At 42.3% G+C, this 21,258-nt stretch overlaps 1 protein-coding gene across 11 annotated transcripts in view; it reads right to left on the bottom strand.

Moving 5' to 3' along the window:
* Positions 1-4,803: 4,803 nt before the first annotated feature.
* Positions 4,804-21,258, bottom strand: part of PITPNM3 (PITPNM family member 3) — a 49,226-nt gene continuing 32,771 nt past the window's right edge. For 8 of the 11 annotated variants that reach the window (XM_082068746.1, XM_082068751.1, XM_082068742.1 and 5 more), the window contains 12 exons: positions 20,465-20,646; positions 19,667-19,836; positions 18,984-19,154; positions 18,527-18,721; positions 17,659-17,807; positions 17,101-17,217; positions 16,343-16,459; positions 15,309-15,457; positions 13,116-13,265; positions 12,060-12,243; positions 11,536-11,664; positions 4,804-11,175 (listed from right to left, as the gene is read on the bottom strand). In XM_082068746.1, the coding sequence (XP_081924872.1) occupies positions 10,867-11,175; positions 11,536-11,664; positions 12,060-12,243; positions 13,116-13,265; positions 15,309-15,457; positions 16,343-16,459; positions 17,101-17,217; positions 17,659-17,807; positions 18,527-18,721; positions 18,984-19,154; positions 19,667-19,836; positions 20,465-20,646 (2,022 nt within the window). In that variant the 3' untranslated portion in view covers positions 4,804-10,866. Of the gene's footprint in view, positions 11,176-11,535; positions 11,665-12,059; positions 12,244-12,297; positions 12,394-13,115; positions 13,266-15,308; positions 15,458-16,342; positions 16,460-17,100; positions 17,218-17,658; positions 17,808-18,526; positions 18,722-18,983; positions 19,155-19,666; positions 19,837-20,464; positions 20,647-21,258 lie in introns of those variants that run through there. The other 3 variants (XM_082068748.1, XM_082068744.1, XM_082068743.1) reach the window with 3 other exon arrangements.

Genomic DNA, 21,258 nt, shown 5'->3' with positions numbered 1-21,258 from the left:
CCTTGCTCATACCTCGGGTGTAATCTACTGCTAGGCACCCCACTATCTCACTCTGCATTCCCCAAACACTTCATAAACTACTCCAGCTTCCATTACGGAATTCTTCAGGGCTCTTTGACTATTTATCAGTGGTGACAGTGGCTTTCCTGTCTGACAATGCTGGCTGGTGAGTTCCTCAGGCATCCTTCACAAAACCTTCAACACATTCCTGTGACCCACATAAAATTCCCACCGTTTGGAGAGCGGCCTGACCAGTATGTTGACTTGTCTCTTTTCCTGACGGGGGTTCTCTCCTTCCCAAATGCTTTGTTTTTCTGGCTTGTTATCCCTCCCAGCTTGCTATGATCTGTCTCTCTCCTTCTTGTTCTACAGTTAATTGATTTTATTATGTCTCCTCCTGGAGGGAGACTGCGAGTGTTAAAACATGCTCACAGCCTATGCAAACTTGTAAAAAATTGACACAGTCCCAAAAGCAAACAGCTCTCTTCCTTCAACAGGAGAATTTAGCCCTTAGCTACTGTGGCATTTCAGTCTGTGTGACATAGGTGACATGGCTAACGTTCACTAAATCACCCACTGCACCAGCAAACGGCAACAGAGTCAGACATTTACCAGGGGCAGCCATGTAATGCTTACAATACAATGTCTGAAAGAGTGGGAAAGTCTTCTACCGAAGACAGAACCCAGACCTTGCATATCTGCATTAAGCATAATGGAAGGAATGATCTGAAGCTCCTAATCAAGTAACTCTGAGAGAGCTTCCACATCAGTGTTTTGGTCACAGTACCATAATACTAGACACTTCAAAAATTATGATCTGGAATGCGGAGAGGCAATTGGTGTCCAGATGGTCTTCAGCCAGCTGCTGGAATGCTGGCTGGTTAACCGGCAGACCAAATTAAATGGGAAGTTACTTTGGGGGTGGTGGGTGGGTGCATTTGTACAGACAGAAAAAGAACATGCCATGGCCACTGCTTACCCACAACTGTGCCTTAAGTTACCTGGCTGGGCACATACGGAGTTTGGTTCTCCAACCAATGGCTGGTATTCAAAAGCTGAGGCTTTTGTGACACTGGACACTGAGAGAGCTGAACGAAATGTGCATTCATTCACTTGCAGCTTTCCATGCTAAACATGAAACTATCGTTTCAGCAGGAGTGAAAACGGAGGTGTAGAATTACCTCTCATCAATCAAATTACCAAAGGGTGAGGGGGGAAAAAAAAAAAACAAAATAAAACAAAAAAACCCCAAACAAACTCTCCTCTTGCCTCTGCCAGCTAGACACATTAATGTAATCTGGATCTATAAGAGTCTTAAAGAACAAGCAAGTTAATTCATCCTCTGCACTCAAGCAGCACAGCTGCAGCACTGACATGCAGGGAAATAGAACTAAGGGACAAAGAGCAGCATTGACAACCACAACGCTAAAAGAATAAACTCGCTAGCTGTCACCAGCTGTCTTCCTACAGCCCAAGGAATTGTCACTGAATCCTCTCTGGAGACGGCACATGCTCCACAGATTGCCTCATCACTCATGCTGTGTTTCCAAGGATAGGCTCAGCCTTCGAACATGTCACAATCTTCCTAAGAAAGGCAATAACCAGGTCCAAATGAAAGTTATTAACAGTCAAGAAGCCCTGCTTTCTCTCCACAGAGGAGACAGGCTAAGTAAATACGCAATGCAGAAAAGCCTCTGCGGGAAAGGTCCCTTGTCCATGCAACTAAGTAGAGCAGGCACATCAGCCATGCTAGGAAGATGTAAACTCCTACTGCCCTTGAGTACATTCAGCTAACTAAGCTTAAGACAAAACACAGAGTAACCAAACTGCCTCACCATCCTAAAATACAGCACTTTTGATTTTATACAGATATATAATCTTGATCACAAAGCTCCAAGCACTAGCAAATCCAGTACCTCATTGGAAAAGTTGTTCCAACAGTTGATTCGTCCCACGGAGGAAAAAACAAACAAATTTGTTTGTACAGTCTGAATGTGCTTCATTTCTGCTTGCAAGCACTAGATCTCATTGGGCCCTTCTCAGATGGCACAAACAGCCCTCAGGAAGGATGCCTCCCCAGAGGCACTCCGAAGACATCACCGCGGTGTGCCCGAGTGAACCAGACGTGGGCTGCCTGCCTCCACTCTGCGGGGCTGGACTCACACACTGCCCAGCGTTACCACCACGCTCTGGGGCCGCACCCAGTGTCCCCTGGCCTCAACACCCACAGTTGCTGACAGACACACCATGTCATCATGCACAAGCGCAGCTCCTGCAGGCTTGGTTCTCGGGTGTGCCACTGAGGTTGTGCCCAGCAGCAGCTTCCTGTGGGGGCCAGTCAAATCCACGTCCCTCTGCAATCAGTAAAAAAATGTTTCAACACGGAGCTCCAGGGAGGATGTCACACATCGTGCCAGAGGAGATGCACACCAGTCCTAAGGGCCCTTGGACCATTTTAAGGTTCCTTAAGGTTCTAGCTCAACCCTTGTGCTGTTCACAGGACTACAGAGAATTTCTCTTGAATTGCCATAGACATTCGACTGTTAGGAACTGTTTGCATCATTCTGGGGGCAGCCATGGTCCCTTCCAATGCTGCGCAAGGTCCTGAAAACCACTCCTGGATTATCCTTCAGCACCCTGAGACATTCCTGGTGTGTCTGGCGCAAGGGCTGGAGCCTTCAGTGGCAGGGCTGAAATTTCCAGAGGGACAGATGACTTCCTGGCAGCCTCACTGAGCCCCACTGCAAGCACTGGTGCGTGCCAAGACCTGCCAATTGTCATGCAAGGTGTGACAAAGTTTTCTGTTTAGCCTTCTTTTCTGTCTCAGACTTTTCCAGGTGCTTTTTACTGTACTGTGGCATTTTCTGATTTCCTTTTTGCCAACTATCAGGCCATCCTCTTGCCTTTCTGTGCTCCCAGAGCCATCCATTTCTGTGTCACCCTCTGGTGTTTCTTTTTTCCTCTTGTTGAGCTGCAAAGTTCTCTTGTCCTCTTAACACTACTTCTCCTTGCACAATCCACATCTATTTGGCTTTCAGCATGTTGCTTTCAGGAGCTGGGCACACCCGAGCTGCTTGGGCTGACCCGATGGGGCTCGGGTGCCGCCTCAGGCAGTTCTGGTGAGGGGCTGGTGGGCCGGAGCGCAGCTGCGGGCGGAGGTACCGGCTGCGATGCCCCCGGGGCCAGTCGTGCGCCAGGGTCTTGCCCGGCTGGGACCAGCGCTGCGACTGCAGCCGTGAACCGGGCGGCACCAACGCAGTCCTGTGCTCGGGCAGCGGGTTTCGCCCAGTTCAGGGCGGGGTAGACGAGAACGTCCCGGGCAACTCGGCAAGAGAGGTGCAGGTCCCGGCACACAACGAGCGAGGGGAATGCGGCCGGAGCGCCGGGGCAGGCCGCGGTACCGGGCCCGCAGCGGGGCGGGGCGCGGCGCTGGCGGAACCGGGGGGGGGCGCGCACGGAAGCGATGCGGGGCCGACGGAGGGAGCTTACAGAGGAGCCGCAGTAGCCTTGGGTCGGCCGGACACGGCCCTGGGCCGGGGCCGGGGCCGTGCCGAAGCGGAGAGTCGCGGGGAATCCCGGGGCTCACGGTGGACGGGCAGGTGAGGCGGCGCGGGAACGTTCTGGAAGCGGCTCCCGCGCCTGGAGGGCGCAGAACACCATGGGCGTGGTCTTCCGGCGCCTGACTTCCGGCCTGTCATATTCCGCGCAGCATGCCGGAAGCTCTAGGCTTCGGTAACGGAGCTTCCGGCCGCCATTTTGTTCTGCGCGCATGGCGGGAAATTCATTTTCCGTGAGTCGGCCCCGGCGGGTCGGGCCCGGGAGACGCGCCCGGAGCGCCGCTCTGCGGCTCCCGGAGGCGTCTTTCTGTCAGTTAGACGCAAAAGTTAGTGGCTACAATGAATGTAACCTCTTAAAACTACTGTACCACAGCAGAGGTATTTTATTTGATGAATTTGATAGCATTTGATATCTGTATGTTGCTTCCAATTACTTTTATTTAAAAGTAATGTTCACTTGACAAGCCTTTTTTGGTAGGTGATTTGGTTTAACAAAGTTTGGTCTTTCAAACTGAAGCACAGATTTCTCAAGCCTCCAGAGCTGTTTTGCACGGCAGCAGCTTTGCGCAGGTGTCTCAGGTTAAACTCACTCTCACATGAACCTTCAGACATAAAACTGATGTGGGAAACTTTGCTCTACTTGAGAGTTTCAGATGCAAATGTAATTCAGTAAAACTGGAACCACTAAATTTTTAATGGTATTCAGTAGGAATATGGGAAGCAGTCATGTTCAGTTCTGATTTACGGGCAAGTATTGACTTTAAACTTGCTCCTGGTTTTTCTTTCCTCATGTCAAACTAGACTGTTTTAAACTATTGGAATAGTGGATGGTGCCTGGAAACATGAAAACAACCCTGGCTTCAGGCTTTCCGAAGACCGAGAGGTTGAGCTTGCGTTTCTTCTTGATTCAGTCTTTCAGTGTTTTCTGTGTTGCGGTTTTGTTTTTATTTTTTAAAACACCTTTCTATATGGAACAGCAGCTTGAAGTTATTCTTTGCACATACTGAACCACTCTCACAAAGATGGTGTCTCATTACTGAAATATTTTCTTACATGACTTTTCAAAAGGAAGGAGGGTTGGAGTTCTGTGAAAACTCAGCCTCTAATCTAAGTTTTATTCCAGACAGTCAGAAGTATTAAACAGCCGCTATTTATAGTGCTTGACTGCCTACCAGGACATATACAATGATGATCCAATACTTCCTGCATTACTGGTAGGAAAAATCAGTGACACTGTTTGTTTAAAGGCAAGGAAGGTTTTATTTAAGTGACTAATCTGTTATAAGACTTTAAAAACCATCTCACATCAAAATCTATACCAGTTGTAGAAATCTTACTCCTTATTTCATATTAAGAAATTCATTATTGTACATTTTTGAATCTTTACAAGGCAGCCATAAGAAATATAAACATTTGTCACCAGATAGAACCTTCTCACTGACAAACAATATTTAAAAGTATGCACTTAATAAAACTATAGACTGAAAGAACATGTATAATTTCAAGTTTCCTTGTATTAATTCAGCTGTAAGTGGACTGGCCCCTTCCCTGCCCCACAAATAGAAAAGTAAGTTATGCAGAAGGCTTGGGGTTCTGTGAAAGGACTGCCATTCTGGGCCCTACACCAGTCCTCCCGGAATAACTCTATATTTAAAGCTCGCAATCTGTAAATGGTGTGTACGTTGTGATCTCTGGTATTATCATCTCCAAGCAAGTCAGAGTAAACCTGCCTCTCTCTCTCTTCCCCGCCCATGAGTTCTGTACATCTTTACAAATTAGAAATGAACTGGCAAATTTGTTTCACATTCCCCCACCCACCACAATTATATCCAGTTTCAAAGGCATCTTATTGAGAGAAATACAAGTAGATGGTAAACTGTAATCCCCTTACCTTGGGCTTGAACTAAAATGAGGGAGAGAGGAAATACCGACACCTGACTTCAATTCCAGAGTCCATGGCACAGGATTCTAAGCTGCTCCAGGCCATTTCTTATTTCTGAAAAAAAGAGCTCTTTTCATCCAGAAAAAAAAAGTGTTATTACCTCAATTTTTTAAGGGGGACTGAATTTAGGATCAACTGTAGGAACCTGTATTTACACTTGAGTGATTAAACATCATGAAGTCAGATTACCTTGTTAACCCCACAATTTCTGCTGAAGCTATGAACACGGATCATGAGGAATCACTGCTCTTAGAGAAGCTGAGGAAGTATGTTGTAAAGTTTTGTGTTTATGGGAATTCTATCCTATACCAGCTCCACATGAGGATGGAAAGTGCCACTTTCTCCCCTGCATGCCTGAAATGAACAATTCAATGCAGCAATCTTGAGTTCAGATCCCACATTTTTAGCTCTAACCAGAAAAATTATGACATTGCAGTGTACAATCTCTTCTCTCCATTATTAAGCTAATGAGCCTATTAAAAAGGTGCCCATACTCCAATAATCTCTTATGTTTATGATGTACTCACCTTTCTGTGGCTTAGATGCAAGAGGGGGAAAAAAATACCTGGGCAAAATCCTATTTGTTCAGTAACAATTGTTGTACTTACAAATTTTAAAACCCAAAAATGCTTATTGATTTTGGGTATTATAAAGATGCTTATAAACAAAGTTTTTAGCAAATTTGAGACAGGAAACAATAAGGAAAGAAGGAAAAAACTCTTGTTTTATCTTCCAAATCTATTATGTGAAGTACATTATGATACTATATATCTAAGTTTGGGGATTTGCTTAAACACACACATTAGTAGTGCCCTGGACAAAAGACTGCAATGTATAAGTGGGACAACTTGTTCACTAATAATGGCAAACAAAGGCTATTTTGCAGAATGGTGGAGCTCCCAGATAAAGTGTCATTGTTCTGCTTACTTTAATAGTAGATTAAGATACGGTCATTTTTTTTCCACCAGTTTACTGATAGTTCCACTTCTACATAACCAGTTCAAGTTTTAACTCTGTTTAGAAGTGACTTCCCTAAGTACTAAAGGAACAGGTGAAGTAATCTGTAAGAATTTTGACTCCGTTCTCATGGAAATAAATCAAAATGGCAGTTCTCATGAACCCCAATAAACAAGAACAATTACCAATACCATGTCATTTTTACACCTAACAAAATTTTATGCTGAATAGATATAAATCATGCCACAAAACTAAACAGGAGTACTTTGGTCAAGCAAGATTCTGTTCCAAGAGCACTAGTGTATGCAAACACTTTAAGAAAGTTATTCAAAATAAGCAGATTTGGATCAACATCACTATTCAGGTCTATGGAATATTCTGCACTCTTTATACAATGACACCTTTTTTCAAACTTACTTAACTAGACAACAAAACTGAATACAACCAGTGCTGTGTGGTTAGTGTTTGGTTTGGGGTTTTTTTGTGGTGTTGTGTTTTGTTTGTTTGTTTCTTAAAAAGTATACTGGTTACAAATTTGTTGTGACAACAGAAGCAAAACTTCACTTAAGGTGTCTTCCAGTAGATACACACACATACACACAAAACCAAAACACCACAGTTGTGAAGGTATGTTTTAAAATTATCTCAAATAAGTCTACCACTGCTATTAGTCATAGCAATTTTCTTACATAATTTAAAACTGGATCCATATCAACAGGGCAAAGTGAACGCTTCCAGCTGTGGCCTACTTTGTGCTGACCTGTACTGCTGCCTTAGCACCCACTGGAATGACAAGTTTGTGTTTTACAGTTTCGCTTATGCTCCCTCCACTTAGCAGGTAAAAGAATGTGCTTTTCTGTAACAGGAGGCACTAAAGGTGCTGAAACTAGTGATGAGTCCAACCTGCACCCACCGTTCCCACCTGACTTCTCGGACCCTTTCCCTTTGTGTATCTTTAACACCTCCATATCCTATAAAGTTTGAGTAAATGTTGACTGCAAAGAAACTGCAGCAATGAAGACTTGCAATCAGAGAGTAAGAACACTTGTAGGACCAATCTTATCCTTAGCAAATGTCCTGCTTAGCAGGATTGATAATCCTTCTGTGAAAGCACAATTAAAACTGAAATCCAATTGCAAACTGAATACCCATGAACCACTGCATGCAGTTTCATGTGGACAAAGTGTATAACTAAAATTCTGACCAGAAGGAAGGGTTTTAAGAGAAAATACGATCGAAAAAATTATGTTCTAAAACTAGTGTTTCATGGAGGAAACCTCAGGGATCACCCTAGGCAAAAAAAACAAGCTACCAGTTCAACGTGTATAAGGTTCCCAGCCATTGCCTCAGAGTGTGTGTTCAACTGCCAGCCTAGTTAGAGATGTCTAAAAATCACACTTGTACATACTCTCAGCTTCAACCGAAGTTGTTGTTGTTGTTTACCGTTTTAGTGGCAACTGGCTAGTGCTTTCAAAACAAGTGCATCTGGCACCTGATGTTTCAGAAGATCAGCTCCTGATGAACATGAAGCCTTAACCTCCAAGCTGATGCCTGTATCACTGTTTGCCAAAGTGCTCAGCTGGAGGCACGTGGTCAGGAGATAAACCATTCTATCCCTGAGCAATAAGTCGTGTTGGAATTCTGCAAAGGCCATATGAGCCCTCGCATATGATAGGAAACATAGGGAGAATATTTCCAGCTTGATTTCAATACCATGTGTAGAAACTCTGTAATTGCCACCACTCTAAATCATGCACACACACTAGCATTTGTTTTACTACTATTAGCTCATGATATTCTTAAGAGAAGCCAGCACAGTGACTACTGTAAAGGTGACCCAGATATTAATAAATGACATTGTGTCTGCAAGAGTAAAAGACCTTAACAACCTAGGTGATTTCTCTGACCTTGTGCTCAGATGCTAGTTCCTTTAATACAGTCACAAAATTAAACACAGGATGCCCCTTTTGAAAGACAGTAGGCCCTTCTACTACGGCAACTTAAAAACAGAGTCTTTTGAATTATAGAGATAGATGGCTAAAGCAACATGAGCTTTGAACTTTGCAGCAGGAACAGTATTTACTGTCAGGAGACATGCTACACAACACCCAGTGCTTAAAGAGAACTTTGCAATCAACGTTGCTTTTAGGTCCCCTCAGCAAATTAAAAATTTGCCTAGTGAGTGCCTTCCTCAGAGGCCTTGGATTCCCACATCTGTTTAAAACTACCAAGCAGGAACTGACTGGAGGGAAGAGTCTGGTGCACCTGTGCCATCTGCTCCTGGCTGCAGAGGACAGGAGAGGAAACACCACGTGATTAGAATTAATACACACAGTAAGCCAAGACAGAACACAGAATAATTCCTCCAGGTTTGTAGGTTAAAGAACTAGGTATGATCTTACTGGGAAAGAATTTGTAAACCTGAAGACTGTCTCAATGTAGTTTGTGGATACCTTTCATTTAGCTTTTGTAGCTGCCTGACTTGGCAACAGACCATAAAAACCCAGCCCCCTGTAATGCAGTTTTTACCTGCTCCCAATTAGTTTGAGCTACCAAACGTTTAATATGTTTCCTAACTCTTCAGCAAAGATTACCCCTTCCCTCAAAGGCATTATCAAAAACAAATCACTGATGTACCAAAGATCTTTCAGGTAGTTTGAAACACGTAACTGACAATTTTTAGACACGTAATGTCTAAAAAACATCAAATATCTCCATCTATAAGCTACTTTGCTGCCTTTTAAGGCAAAAGTCACATTACTATGCCATTCAAAAAGCACACTGAAACGTTTGGGTAAATGGAGAGTATACACCTAGGTTTACTCCTGCACTGTCTTAATAGTTTTTCATTGCATTTCCTGTTTGCTTTACATGTCAACTTTCAAAATCATTAACCAGGCTCATTGAAAGACTTTCTGATATAGCTACAGGCTAGGAAAACCTGAACGTTAGGGGTTGGGGGTGGGCACAACACCCTGTCCGCCCTGACTCCCTGAAATTAAAAACAAACAAATCAACCTGAAAAAGAAATCTCCTTTTGACTTAAAGCTTTCTCAGTGTCAATAGTCTGGTTTTAACTTTTAAAGAAAAGGGGGTTTTATGTGCACTTGTAATTTCATTGCAGGTTTTAAAACATGCTCCAGTTCAGCCATAGAAGTTCTCTGTGTGAATTTAGTGCAGACGTATGTACATGAACAAACTGCTACTATGTTAAACTAACTAAAACACTTCAGAAATATTACCACCTGGGGAAGATTTCACACATTTTTACTTCTAATGAGTTCACTAAGAGATCAGAGAGAAATTTAAATCGGCAGGAAAATGTCTATTTGGCACCTGTAATTTGGTATGCTCATTCTTTGAAGCTCAAATGCTGTAATTCTGAATACTACAGATTGTCCTAAACAGTAGTTGCTATAAACCACAAGAAGGAAAACAATTTACCCACAGGAATTCTGTTACTTTTTTTCTCCTCCAGTGTAAAGATTCTAGTTAGAATAATGAAAAAAAACGATTGCTCTGAAGTTTGCAGATCCCTTAGTAAAAAGGCTCCCTTTAGCTTACCACCTCAGGATCTGTCTCTCGAACTGAGATGGTCAGAGCCATCTCCTTACTCGGAGTAGTCCACACATTTTACACAGTCACCAAGTTCCACAAAACAATGTGATCTTAGTACACTTGCACATTACTTTGTATACAGCAACACTAACTGCTTCAAACTGTGGCAGACACATTTATTTCTAACATGAAATTTTTATGATTTGGTTCATAAGTGGAGTTCTCCCATTTACTTGATGTCCAGCACTTCACACAAACACGAGTGCCCATGTTGGGGCCTGTTGACCAACACTGTAAGCTGAAAGGAAATCTTGGGTTTAAGGCACCCAAAAAGCATCTTGCTGTACAAATCCTGACCACCCATTATTGTAGTTCCCACTTCTGCTTCCCTTGCAAGTGTACCACTGTATCAAAAGTCAAGTGGAAACAGATATAACTGTTTAAAGTGTAAACTTTCTCTGTAACCCATGGGACGTACTGTTTATACTGGTTTGGGCGCAGCTAGTTAGCGGATACCTCAATCCTTCTGAGTAAAATCAGCTTGTTACAGCTTTTTCTCTTATTGCACATTTTGTTATTATCTGTTGTAAAAATAGCCAAAGATATTTCATGTTGCTTTGATGTTAGAAGCACTTGCGATAGTTTCAGATTGTTTTAAAATTTCCTAATAAACATGTCAAGAGGAACAGACTGGAAGTTCCCCAGTTGGTGTAAGAAGGCAGATTCCAGAACAGGGAAGACTCCGAGGTACAGGTTCCCCTCTACATCTCTTAGTTTGAAGCTGCCTAATTATCATTGAGGCATGCCTACAAGTTTAATGAGGTGCACCCAAGATCTATATTCCCAGGCTTCCTAGGGGACAGATTCAAATTTGTGAACTCCACCTCGAACCCAAGCAATGGAGGGCAAATGCCTGTCATGATCTTTGTCTGATTCGGGCTGGCTCTGGGCACGCTCTGGCTTGGGGTTCAAAGAAGGTGGGTCGGGTTGCTGTACAGACATAGTCCTGCGGAGATGGTTTCTCTTGCGCAAAAACTCGGGTTGGGAGTGGAGGCCAAAGCTGCCTTTTCTCAAGATCATCCGAGAGTTGTTCTTTTTGGGTCGTGAATGGAGACTGAACTCCAACGATGCCAAGTGGGCTGCATAACCTTCACTGAGGAACTGAAATAGGAAGGAAAGAAAGGGAGTGACAAATTACTGCTGCCTCAACCTAAGTTCCTATTTTGGGCACCCCAGTTAGATACCTACAGGGTACTAATACTCCTCTCCCCTCACTGTTCCATTTCGTTATTCAGCAATATGCAATACATGCACTTGCAGACACAACCTATGATCACTCCATTCTCTTTACTATTCACCCTGCCAGAAAATGGCTCACCTGAAACCAAAACTGCCCTTCTTTCTCTGAAACATCGTCTCTGCTCGCGTGTGTGCGTGTGTACGAGGGCACGCACGCATTCACATGCATGCATCTCCTTGCTCCCCCTAGGGCCTCCTGATTGAGTGGCAAGAGTTACTTACTTGACACTGTGCCTGGTACTTCTTTGTTGATCGTCCAACTATGTAGATCTGGGATGGCGACAGAGCCAAGACATTGTACACAGAAATATCCTTCATGGAACCATATGCGGCACAGATTTTGATGTGGCACTGAAACAAATATTACTTCCAAAGTGAACGCTCTATTGAACACCATGCACTACAAGGATGGCACTTGTTTTGCAATGAAGCAGCAGATGAGTTCATTGGTAACAACCTCATTCTGTAAACCACAGAAAGCTAAATCTGCCTACCTGCATGCCAGCAAGAACTACAGACATGCATGCTGGAAAGAACATGCAGTTCATTTACTTATTTGTCAGGCCCCTTCAGATGTTTTATCAGCCTTCCTTGCTCTTTAAAAAGTGAGGAAAGAAATGAGGAATGGCAAAAAGACTTTGTGATGGCCAGTGAGATTCACTGTTCAAAAGGCAGGGAGATCTCTAACTTCACTGAATGACATTCTCTGGAAAAATGTTTCAAGGCTATAAACAGGTTTCTAGTACCTCTTGCATGAGATTCCGGAGAAAAATGGTCTTTTGTCGCAGTGGATCATGAACAAGTCCATCTGAGAAGAAGATCATCCCTTGTGGGAAGTTGTGTTGAGACAACCATGAAACCACACGCTGTTTTTGCATATCTGGACGGCCAGTAATATAGATAATCAGATATCCCAGGTCCTGCCAATGCCTGTCAGAAACAGTGGGTAAATTATGTAGGTGCAGAAAGAGAAACAACACTCACAGGTCAGGTCTACATTTCTTCGCTCAGCACAGACCCAGTTAGAAGTCAGACGTTATCCGTCTACAAGTGGAGAGCAGCATGCCTAGGTCTCTGCTCCTATTAAGAAATCAAGTAATAATGTCACATCCTGAGGAAGACAGAGGGAAGCAAGAGAGATTCTTACACAGTATGTTATATAAAATATGAGAGCCACTTAAAAATGTATTTACAATAGACCTTGCTACCCATCAAGTCCTGCTACATTTGAAACCTTTAATGAGATTTCCTGCCATTTTAGCTCTAAGGAGTGGAAACCCTTGAAAACTGACATCTCTCCATTCCCATGCAAGTTCCAAAATGAGAGCTGTATTTCCCCGTTTGGTGCGACATTAATGGATTTGCAAGAGTGGATTAAAAGGCCTTTTAATTCCTCCTCCAAAAGATGCTCTTGCATTCATGGCACTTGGTATTTCTGAAATAGAAGTATGTCTTTATTTGAAGTTAATGAAACACAAAGTAGACTTTTTGCTAATAACAGTAACACATGGAATCATTATTAATTCACTGCACACGCTTCAAGCCCATATTCCCAAGAAGCAACCTTTCATCTTTAGGCAACTTAAACTACATATTTCAAAGTAAACCACAGTATTCTAAGATTCCCCTGAAAATCAGGCAGACCTATGTCCAAGTAAATATAGAAATATATCTGTAAAGAATCCTGGCCTTTAAATAATTGTTTATTTAGTAAAAAAAACCCAAACTATTCAGCCCTCTTCCTTCCTATGGTGTTCAAACAGGAAAGGCAGAGATATAAAAAGTGCACAAATTTCACTTACCTGACCACATCAACAGCCCCAGCTCGGACTTTGGGGTCACTGCCCATAATTGAAACACTTGCTGCAAATGAACCATCAATGCTGAAGACAACACATTCCATTCCTCGGGGAAGCACAGTCAGGTAACTTGCAGCACTGCTCTGGTCCCCTCTGGAGAGTCAAAGCAATAAACACATTTAAAAAGCAAAATGTCAGAACATTTTTTCTGCGCATTCCAGCTAAGACCCAAAATTACATCTGTCTGGATCTACATCTTCAAAAAAATCACTGTCACATAGGACTTCTGATTTCATTCCTACATGGAACAAGTAAAACTTGCTTTTAGGAAATAGCATTCCAAAGAAAAATTCGGAATCTGACTTTAATAAGAAATCACATGTGTATAAATGCCAAAAAGAATTACGAGAAAAACCTCAAAACAACCTGAAGTACTCCAACTGCTACTCAAACATGTTGTCTATATATGTATATATACGTCTACATATGTGCACAAACACACGTACCTATACAGATAAATTAGCTAGTTTGTTGTTGTTTGGTTTGAGTTTTGGTTTTGTGTGGCTCTTCTGTTTTGTTGGGTTGGTTTGTTTGTTCTTCCCCAGCAGTCTACAGCTACTGGAAAATTATTAGAAATTACAAGGGAAGAACTGACATGCAGCTTTTATTGGCACGTACTTACACAAATTAGCTTTTCTCCGTTACATAAACTGTTGGTAATACAAGCACCACCCACCCCTCCATCCTTGCAAATTACAATGGGAATGCCAATCCAGAAAAGCTTTCTTAAAAACAAAACAAAACAAAAAAAAAACCCAGCCCACCCCAAAACGAACATAAACCAACAGAGAAATGCAATCATAGGTGGCCTTTCTCATGGAAAGGCATGCAAAATGCAATCTTATCCTCATGATGCATTTTCACCAAGAGGTCTGGACTTTAAGACACTAATAAAGCACAAAGTGATCCAAAGCTCTCACCACTCCATGACCCCATGCTCCCTAAAAAACATAATCTGAAGACCACATCTTCTTTCCTTTTGAAAGATGATTATTGTATGACCTAGAAATTCCTATCTGGTGATGAAGATTCTTGCTGTACATGTGAACAGCTTATTCAGGAAAGACAAGACAATTTCTTTCATTCCTGCAGTCTGAAAGTCCATGGAAGCTTGACTTCTGAAAACACCTGATTTCATTTTTAAGTAACTCTCTTTTCTTGAATTGTCTCTTCTATTACACTGATGTAAAACATTTCTTCCTCCTCAATTAGCACTACATTAGATTGTAAATTGACTTTGGACTTGGTTAACTGGTCGGTAACAACACATACTGTTTGAGCTAAATTCATCTCACTGATCAGCCTCTGAAGTAGGGGTTCAAAGGAAGCTATAAAGCTACTTCCTAAGGGGCTAGGCATTTTAATTTTAAATGCAATATTAAACTAAAACTCTGTGTGAAATCAGACTGGGCTTTTATTAAACTTAAGACTTTTTTTAAAGCACAGCTACACCAGACCTGCACCTACCTAGGCCAACAAGTTTTATTTCACACATCATTCTTCATTCTTCATGTTTTACTTAGCATAGAGATTTTTTTAAGAAATGCTGGAGTGCTAGGAGAGCAGCCTGATTTTGCTTCAGTGAATTGGTATTTTCAGGTGATGGTTTTGGTGTTGTTGTTTTTCCCAATTTAAAACAAGCACAGTCCTGAGTACAAAATTAAGGCAACTTTCTTGATCACCCTGATATCAACAGTTAAACAGGAGGCTGAGAGCAGGGCAGTACCTCCTCTGCTGCTAATTTCAATATTAAAAGCTTCTTATCAGTCTGACGAATACAAAGCTATACCCTCCAGCAGTCTTTTCTCCACAACATATCCCCGGCCATGCATCTTCCCACAAGAAGACCAATTACAGTCATCCAGTCTCCATATTTTGCAAGACCAAGTGCTCCTAAACAGAATTGCACTGAGGATTTGTGCTGCAGTAGGGATAAACCCATTGGCCTGGGCACCTCCAAACTGGCCAGTAAACAGTTTATCACTGCTTCAAATCGAAGCTGACACCACAGTGACAAGACCAAGAAGAGGTAACTGATCAAAATCTCCCTCCACGCCTTCTTCAATCTTACGCATCCCGCTCTCTTCCTGAACACAACAACCCACCACAACTGTAGGTCCAGCTTGGAGCTATTACCTGACCACCATTTTGATGGGATACACACCAACTCTCAGTCTCTTCTGTGTGGGTATGTTGTAGGATATCCGTCCACTGCTGTTGGATATCTCTGTGTCAAAGTACACCCACCTACCCGAAGATGGCTCAGTCATTATGAAGATATCAACCTGCAAAAACAACAAAATGGCCATCTGGTGTGACAGCAGGCAACACACCCCCTATTTACGAGGCCTGCCCAACCAACATTAGTATCTCCAACTATGGCTTCTACTAAAAGCTTACAAGGCAGTTTGAAGGAACTTCAAAACTCAGTAAAAACTTCACAGAGGGTCCTCTCAATTAGAAAATGCTTCCTAACACACAATACAAGAGTTTATTGCCTTCATCGTTTAAAGCACTCAGCTTAGCACTGCCGGTGTCAGACAAGGGTACAGAGCTCAGAAATCTGGCAGGAACCCTTCATTAGAATATCAGTGTATTCTTTTTTCAATATCAATGTGAAAGCTACTAGAACAGCATTCTGCCGACTGTGGTCATTTAACTGTTCTGTCTCACTTTTCCCTCTTTACATCAAGAGATTATGACAAATAGCCTTTTATGTAAAGTTAGACAAGATTCTTGGAGGGACAACATGCAAGTGCCTGGCTACTACAGGCACCCTTAGGAGTGACAGTTCCAATCCATGTCACATTACTACTTAAATTCTAAAACTAATATTTACTCTTCCATGTCTAAGAGAAACAGCAGCCACCTAGCCTCTAGAATCCCTGTTACCTTAACTAGTTGTCTTACTTGGGTAGGAGGTTATACATTTTTGTTTTAGTGATTTGCCAACCACTATAAAATTCTTTTTCCTCCTTGCTCATAAAGTTAATTGTCTCCAGCAGGTTGGCACGTTCAGAAGTCACGGCACACCACACTTGTCATTAAGCAGAGGAGATGGCCAGCATCGTGTAAAGATGGATGAGAGCTGGGAAACGTGCTACATTACATGACTGTTTCTAGTAAAAGCTGCTTTAGAAAAACAGGGAAATTGATTACTCGGACTTCACCTTTTCACCTGTTAAAGCCACCATGTCCAGAGGTCCATACATAAAGCGCCCAACCAGTACCTGAGGACCATCTTCTGCTGCAATGACGTCATTAGCTCGGTGATTAGCAGTCACATTCTGAAACAAGAGCAGACAGTCGGAAGGGTGGTGTTTGCTTCTGTAATGAGGCTACTGTCTCCGTTTCTATGAATGGTGGCACAGGACCACAGTCCTGGACAGCGCGCCTGAGGTACGTCACAGCACCTCAGAGCACCTAACAACACTGCGCTCCTGGTCCAGCTGCAGCCAGGGTGCCAGGGAGAGTGCTCAAGATGACCAAGCAAGAGAGAACATAAAAGGGAATGCCAGTTATCTTCAAGTGGTGCCACAAATTCACACGATTATATGCAAGACAGATGCATCTTAATTGACATTTCTAACTGAAGTGGCATCTGAAGAAGATAATATTTTTTTCATGAGTTACAGATTCATCTAGCATACAACAGAATAGAAGAACCTCTTTGCTTAACTGAAACCCAAGGCCCCTCTGTTATTTAAAGTAAGAAATATACTTTCTCCCAACATGTGGAGATAAAGCAAGAATAAATAGATCCTATTCCCTAACTGTTAATTTGTTTGCCTCTGGATTAGTTTAGCAGTTTTCAGCTCTTTAGTAATATTCAGTCATGTAAACTCATGCTTTGGGAGATCAAACTCCATTTAAATTGCTGCCAAACCCAAGTTCTAGAGCTGCCATATATATTCAGATTTATACTTACTCTCAATTTGACATGTGTCCTTTTGCGCAGCCATTTTTCTCGTGGATTGGATGGACTTAGTGTTGCTGGATCCAGGTTGTCACTTTCCTTGAAATTCACATTTTCATACCTCATCACCTGAAATTATATTAATATTTTAATAAACAGTGTGTGTCCTGGGTAGTCCTGGTACTTGGCAAAGAAAGGTCAAGTACACTGCTGCGCCAGCTGAGTGACACTGCAGAGCCAAAAGCACAATGACAGTAAAAAGGTACAGGCTATACATCCATGTTAATTGTACAGACTCTGTTGGCCAACACTCAGTTTCAAATACTTATTGAATGGCTTTTCTATTCACAACAGAGCTTGAACATTCTTCCAGAGAAGATGGTGAAAACATTAGGGTGGTATCAAGTGACAGTCACATTGTCTGCTCACAGTCTGTAAAGTCAGTAAACGAGCTTAGACGGTTAGCCATCTAACTGAACTGAAGATTAAAAGACTGATACCCTCAGAAGATGCAATTAGCAATCACAAGGTTATTCATTGCAGAATAAAGAAACTGAAGAGATAAATGACCTGTCTTAAAATGAAGGCCACAACGTCTGTCGATTCCCAGTAGCTGGCATGGAAGAGATGTGGCAGGGCCACAGTTGGAAAGGCTGTCAGCACATCTGGACAATACAAGGCATAATCTATCCGTTTTGTTCCCCACCACTTTGCAGTAACTACAGAAAAACCCCAAACAAAATAGCATCACATTTCTGTAAGATATGTTCTCAATAAATCTCTTGCTGCCTTTATGTATAAGGTAGATAATTGAACTAAGACTTCTGCTTTTTTAATCTTGACATTTAGAGCCTGTTAAAGGTATCTATCAAACACAAAAGTACTGTTTTCACTGACTGCGTCATTACTTAAATGTCTGCAGTCTAAACAGTTCTATTGAGTCCAACTTTTGGGAAGCAGAAGTCACCTCACCACGATTCCCATTGCTTTCTGATCCATAGGAAACATACCATGAAAGACTGCTACTTTTGTGATCATGTTATAGAGTAAGAATTGCAAATGCTTCTCAAATAGTGAACAGAATATTGATGCATGACTGCAGTCCATAACAGGACACTATAGTAACTTAAAGCACTTTTAATGATGGGCAACAAATCTTATCTATATTTCTTAATGCTGGAACATGTTTCTAAACCCCTGTTAGTATGAAACCCTTAATGAGTATGAGTCACAACTTAAAATAAAACTGTGACTTCACTTGTATTACTTTATCTACTTAATTACTAACAGAAGAGGAAGCTAAATTGTGTTATTTAAAATAGCAGAAACTTAGGCTGTTCTCATTCTCCCCAAATTTCCAAGCAGGTAATTTTCCTTCTCATAATAAACTTTTGCACAGAAAGGATGCGGAGGGCAGACGGCGCGTGACTTCACTCACTGCTGGTGAGGTATGCTGATGGCAAGCTTTCTGCTGACCCTGAGTTTTCACTGTTCGTGCTGGCCAAGCTCAACTTTCTTGCTTTTCCTTGTGGTTGATCAGATGCATTTGGAGACCCAGGACTCTCCTGAGAGAAAGGTATGTTCGAAGAGCTGTTCTCAAGGAACAGAGCACTGTGGTTGTGGATAGCATCACCTGCAAGTTACAGAAACAAACAAACCAAATTTAAAAAGCCACAGTGGGACGAATAACGTGTTTCACAAAGCTCATACACAAGAACAGTTTTTCCTTTGTAATCTTCTTTGGTTCCACACTTCCTAAATACGTCTGTGCCATTCTATGCCAGATTGTTTTTAACATCTTAGCACACTGGTATTTCAAAACCTCTGGAGCTGTGTAATGAGAGAATGCTTAGAAGAACAACAGGTGAGGAGAGCAATGAAAACAGGCACCGTACCGAGGTGGTGAGATCTGCCGTCCCCCAGCGGGTATCTCTGGTACCGCGGGACGCTGAATGGAGGCAGGAGATGGAACCTCCTCTCCAGCAATGGTTCAAGTCTGCAGGCAGAGGGGTCAGCGGAGTGAAAGAAACTGTACACTTGGCTGCAGGCTGGGCGGACCTGGCACACTTGAATGAGAATGAGACGGAGAGTTCAGGATTGCTCTTTCATAACTTTCAAATAGTCTACACAGAAACAGGGTTAATATGGTCTTCTGCAAACTCCAGACTAGCACACACCTGGCCACAAGAAACTTAACCAAGTTGTTTGCTATTTCATACATAAAAACCACTTCACTGTAAGTTAGTTTACAGACACATCATAAGCTGAGATGCAGGCACGTAGCAGACACGAAGGCCAGCCAGAGAAATAGACAGGATGGAAAAAGAAGTTTAAAAATCTTGTGACTGTATTATTGAACATCACAGTTATCATGTTCAGCACTTCAAATATTTATGAGCAAAGTGGTTTGATGGGCCTGTTACATCCAGATGACTTAAACCTAGGTGACAACAGGAGCAGGTAGATGACAGAAAGCACTGCCGTTTCTGAAGTCACCTTATGGAAGTTAATGTATAGAAATGAGGCTGGTCATTAAGGTAATCAAGCAGCCTGTACTCTAACCCCGGAAAGAGCTTACCATCCAGGCCAGGCAGAACAGTACTCCTCATGGCCAGCACCAAACCAAGCGGCGATCCAAAGAGGAAGAAATCAGACACCTCAAATTCAAATCGGCCCAGGTTTACTTCTGAGAGACTGGAATTCACAGGAGGAAATTCTGCACCATCTTTCAACACACTTGAGTGGATGCTGATGAAAGAAAATGCACTGATTCAACAGTAACGAAGAGGGCATCCAGAGAAAAAAAAAGTTACCAAAGCAGACTTCTTAGAAAGCTCTAGCATCTGTATCCAGATCCAAGCAATATACCTTCGACTGCAGACAGATATTGCAGTATAGTAGCCACTTATTATTTTCCGTGCAGCTATTCAGGAAATTTACTGCCTCCAATATGTAAGAGTTCTCTACAATTATTCTACAGAATACCCACTGGTAAGTGAGACTGAAGTTTAACTCACCTCCCTTTTAGTAGTACAGAGGTATCTAAGTTTATTCTGAAACTTCTGCTACAAATTCTGATCTACTCAAGTTGTATAAGAACAACAATATTAAAAAGTTACAGACAAAGCATGTTACATAGGTACACAAAAAGCGTTGTTCTAATCTGTTCCCCGAGCTATGAACTAGAACTTCACTGCTTTTCAACTACTTATTACAGGTTAAAATTAATGATGTTTATACACATCTTTTAATCTTTTAAGTGATTTTAACACTTTCATTTACTTTATATGCCATATACATCAATAAGGTAATGTGCTGATAGGCTCCATTCAATGGCAAGTCTATTTCTTTTAGTCAGTCATCAAACACGAGTTACCTAGACAGGAAAGCATGATGCTGGGCTATAGTATCACAGTCATAGGTGGATGAGTCACTCTGTTTCCTAGACAACGGCTGCCTTGGCTTCTCATCCGCCGTGATTCCCAAGATGTCAGTGTTGCTCTTGCTCAGGCGTTTGCTGCCACCCAGACCGGGGTCCTCTGCTAGGAGGGGATTATCCTTCAGAGAATGAACAGAGCAAAAGGAAGATTTGGACAGTGACCGAAATACGACAGAGCTTATAGGAAATGGTATGCGTTTGGCTTCACTTTATCCAAGAAAGGGTGGAATGGGTTAGGCTTTTTCTCTGCAAGATAAGGAAAGAGATGAAAACTAAATTTCCCTCTAAGATGTACAGCCTAAAAGCTGGAAGGAGAATCAGGAATAGTAAGAGAGGGAAGTGTCACACAACAGCTTTATCCCTCATGACTTCCTCATCCTTAGAGATCCATAAATATCATAAGCTAATCAGAAAGGGTCTTACCTGCGTGCACAAAATGCCCATTACAACATTAATGGTCTTGCTCATCATGTTCCATGGATGTGGGACCTGATTTTTTTAAGAATGTGAACTTCTGCGGGATTCAAGAGGAGACCGGTGGTACCATGTCTTTAAGGTACCCCTTAAAATAGGAAATATATTTATTTATTGTTCGTTTCCCCCAGCAGGTCTGCAGCTTGCACCAACATCCTCCCTGACATATTCCTATTATCCTCAGACTTTTATTCCTGCACCCATTTCAGTAGCCAATACAAATGCTGCTTCTCAAAACAAAAGCCATTAGCCTGAAA

The sequence above is a fragment of the Streptopelia decaocto genome (assembly GCF_964273445.1).
Source record: "Streptopelia decaocto genome assembly, chromosome: 18".
Taxonomy (NCBI): Eukaryota; Metazoa; Chordata; class Aves; order Columbiformes; family Columbidae; genus Streptopelia; species Streptopelia decaocto.
Note: the sequence above shows the minus strand (reverse complement) of the source record. Positions and strands in the feature narration are given on the sequence as shown.